The sequence below is a fragment of the Silurus aristotelis genome, assembly GCF_946808225.1.
Source record: "Silurus aristotelis genome assembly, chromosome: 26".
NCBI lineage: Eukaryota > Metazoa > Chordata > Actinopteri > Siluriformes > Siluridae > Silurus > Silurus aristotelis.
In genome coordinates this window covers 15,530,119-15,534,242 of record NC_139599.1, presented here as the reverse complement: position 1 = coordinate 15,534,242, position 4,124 = coordinate 15,530,119, and the positions used below count along the sequence as shown (strand labels likewise).

The following is a 4,124-nucleotide window of genomic DNA, read 5'->3' as shown; positions in this document are numbered from 1 at the left end:
ATTTTTAAAAAGGCAATTTCTATTGTTATATATTTACAATATAAATATATTTATATTGTTATTATATTTAAAAAAAAGTAAATATATTAATATTGTTATATATTTTTTATTATAAATATATTTCTATTGTTATATTTCTATTGTTATTATATATTTAAAAAAGGCAATATGTTTATAATGTTATATATTTACAGTATAAATATGTTTATATTGTTATGCGTATATAAAGTTTTTTTTAACTTGATTTTATAATTATATTTTTTTAATGTATTATCAATTGTCTACTTTATTAAATGAGCATTTTATTTATTGCTTTTCTATTTGTATTTCGCATTTTTTTTAATACTGTTTACACCTATTATTATTAACGTTTGCTTTCAAAAAAAAAATCCCCATTTGATTGTTTTGATTGTATTATTATTTCTTTTTTTTAATCATTTAAATTCTTTGAGGTTTTTTTAGTTGTTAAACTTTCCCATACCCCATTAGGATTTAATATCCATACTCCAAATATACTCATACAACATTCTGCAGGTTCTTTATTAATGCCCGAGTTTGTTTTTGATTATTTTCACATTTTCTTTCAAATGGCTTAAACAGATCCAAGTTCATTACAGGATGATTTATTTTTTATTATTAAAGTTTGTATTAAACCCATTCACAATTCAATCGATGATGCTAATAACAACTTAATCGTGTTGAAAATAATGTCTTGTGGTCCACAAATATATTCTGAAATCCCCTTGCTCTGCTTCACAGAGCTCTGAGAACCACAAGCTTTGTAGAAAACATGGTTAACATTCCCTTTACCTGTTGCACAACACATATCCCAAGGTCCAAACGTGGATAATGGTCATGTAGAAATAGAACTCAAATGGATAAAACACCTGGCCATAATAATCTGGTTAAAATGTCAGAACATCTAGAAAAGCAACCTCAGAGCTCACGGTTCGCCTTTTAACCGAACTGCCTTTAAAATAATGTTACAAAAAGTCCCACTGTCGTATTTGTCTTGCAAGTGTTTTGAACCTTTTTTTACTTGAGGTCAATAAACTCTTGCGGATTTAGCAAGGAAGCGAAGTCGAACAGAATTCATTATTCAGCTTCATTATTTATTCTTCAGCACAAGTTTTTGAAACATTTTTTGATATAACTATAGCTTCATGAGACACAAACTAAGCAGTTGGTTGTATTTTCATTATTTTACCATTATTTTACCATTTACTAATAAGAAACATTAAGGTAGAGATTTCAGATCAGGAGTGTGTGATGATTAAAAAAAGTTTCTATGCATATCCTCAAAATGAACCTTGGTTTTGTCATTATATAATTACAGATGAGAAAAACTCCACTGAGAGCGACCAAGAGTTTGAGCACCAGGATCAAATGTCTGTAGGAATGAGTAGTCCTGCTACACACACAGCATCTCCCTTTAAGTCGACCACCGAGGAAAGGTTCAAGGACAAACCCGACCTCGAGAAGAAAGAAGACTACGTGGACTCGAGTAAAGAAAGCGAGTCTGCTTTCAGCATCAGAAACCCTGAAAAGGAAAAATCGGAGAGAGGCAACCCAAAAGAGTCGGATCCACCCAGAAAGGAGGGCAAGGAACACTTTACCCCACTTCTTATCCAAACAGAGGGTCCATCATCCTTCACTGCCAATCACCTACAGAGCCTGGCACTGTCCGGCCTTCACGGTCAGCATCTATTCAACCCACTGAGTGCAGCAGGGCACCCATTGCTGTTTCACCCGAGCCAGTTTGCTATGGCATCCGGGGCCTTTTCAACCATGGGCATGGGGCATTTGTTGGCATCAATGTCAGGGGCAAGCGCCCTAGAAAATGGAGGCCTGTCACCTCAGGGAGCTGGCACACCCGGATCCTTCCCGTTTCACCTTTCGCAACACATGCTCGCATCTCAGGTAGAGAAGAAACTTCTGCTATTCTTTTGTTTGTTTTTTTTTACCATGTGAACAAATATATTAATATCAATTCAAGTAATTATATTTATTCTAAAAATGTTTTAGAGGCACTGATTTGAAGAGTTGTTTTAGAAGCTATACCACATATTGTGGTGTATAAATGGCATTTCTGTAACACATTACAAACAGACCTGTTCAGACAGGAAGAATGGCATTGTGTTATCTGTGCATAAACTGATATGTGTGTGAAAATGCATATGAACACTTTGGGAAACGTAATAACCATTGCAACATCTATTTTACAACATGTATATAATCAGGCTAATCAGTCATGTTTTATTTGTACGTGCATAATAATAATGTTGAGGACCATCTTGTGTTATTCCAGGGTATCTCAATGCAGCCCTTCGGCAGCCTGATTCCGTATCCGTACACGTACATGGCGGCGGCCGCAGCCGCGGCGGCTTCGAGTCTCCCAGCCGGCGGCGTGGCGTCATGTCTCAGCCGCAGCGCTTTACTGAGCGGCTCGCGGCCCAGACTGCGTTTCAACCCATACCAGATCCCGCAGAGCTCCAGCCTGTTGAGCGCCGGACTCCCTGCTGGGGATCATCCAGACACAAACTCGGGCTCTTCCTCCAAACCAGGCAGCAGGGAAGGAAGTCCCGCACCAGGGCCCCACGGATCCCCACACACACCTGCCAAAGAGGCCGTGAACGAACTGCAGAGCATCCAGAGGCTGGTGAGCGGCCTGAAGAAACAGAGGGACGAGTCTCCAAGCCGAGAGTCTCCAAAATGACATAACAAAGGCGCCTAATGGGTTTTGGATGCAAAAAAAAAAAAATGCATGAATTTGCACCAAAACTGCATTTGGGTAAGAAATAGATATGGCGTGCAAAAGGTCTGGGATGTGGAGAACTTTTGGGGGTTGCTGTATTTTGGATACTCGAGACTGCAAATGTTTAAAATCCAGATTTAAGTGTATTGAACACTGAACTTATCCTGAACCTGGTGGCTGAAGATACAACCTACATCAACACATCAACACCACTCCTATCTGGGACTTGTTCCTTTTTTTTTTTCTAATTATTTATATGTAATATTCTGAAGATCAAAATATGTATGTAAATAAGTCGAATGGGTTAAAGAACATGCGTTTTAATTTATTAAGACTGTACAAAAGCGTGTAAATATTATCCAGGTTTGCAATTTGTTACGTTTATATTTGCCCCAATTACCTGAGTGTATAGGAATATTATCTCTTAGCGCTTGTTTGTATGGAACCCGAGTGTGTGTGTGTGTGTGTGTGTGTGTGTGTGTGTGTGTGTGTGTGTGTGTGCGCGCTTTCTGCTTGCAAGGCTGAATTTCATACATCTTATTGCGTTGCGTTTTTTTTTTTAATACAGCGATGCACTAACAGGGAAATCTCAGGTTTTTCTTTTCTTTTCTTCTTCTTCTTCTTTTTTTAAAAAAATATATCTGTCCTGGAGAAAGTCTTTAAAAGATCCTCTACTATTTTTTTGGACATTCTCGGGTAAATAGTGGTTTTGTTGCAATTTTTTTGTGTTTCAATAAAAGAGGAAGGTGTTGCACACTTTTATGGCCACATCGTTACTCTTAGGTGCAGCTAATTAGCATATTATATTGTGTTATGACGTGACGGGCAGTGATTGAATAATGGGGTACACTTGGGCAGTGTGGAGAAATGCACACACACACACACACACACACCTGCACTACACTTCTCTAGAATAATAACCAGAAAATGAATTATAAGTTGTGAACATCGTTTCAACAACAAACTATATAGTTAATAATTTCTTGGAGTTTTTTTGTGTAGATGTTGAAACGCTCCAGCGCGTCTCTGATCAGGTGGAAAAAACAGAGGCAGCTGCGCCATCTGTCGATTCTTTTCATCTCAAACTCTTTCTGAAGAGGGTTTTCATGATTTCAAATGATGTGTTTGACTTTTGCTTCCTTTTTAATGAGAAATTGCTGATTTGATATTGATTGATGGATGAAATATATTGTTCTATATCAGTTGCACTCATGTGAGGTCTGATATCAGTGATGATATGAGCAGTCAAATGATTAAAAAATGGGGGGTTTTTTTTGTAAAATCTGGAAAAGGATTAATCAAGATCTCACATAGTGTGTGCTCTTGGTGTGTGTGGGTGTGTAAAAGAGCGAGAGAGAGAGAGAGAGAG

The 4,124-nt window shown here is 37.6% G+C and overlaps 1 protein-coding gene across 1 annotated transcript in view; it reads left to right on the top strand.

The window, feature by feature from the left end:
• Window positions 1–3,511, top strand: part of tbx2a (T-box transcription factor 2a) — an 8,206-nt gene extending 4,695 nt beyond the window's left edge. Inside the window, exons 6-7 of the mRNA XM_083530628.1 lie at window positions 1,337–1,920; window positions 2,309–3,511. Of these exons, the coding sequence (XP_083386754.1) occupies window positions 1,337–1,920; window positions 2,309–2,716 (992 nt within the window). The 3' untranslated portion in view covers window positions 2,717–3,511. The remainder of the gene's footprint in view (window positions 1–1,336; window positions 1,921–2,308) is intronic.
• Window positions 3,512–4,124: the final 613 nt, after the last annotated feature.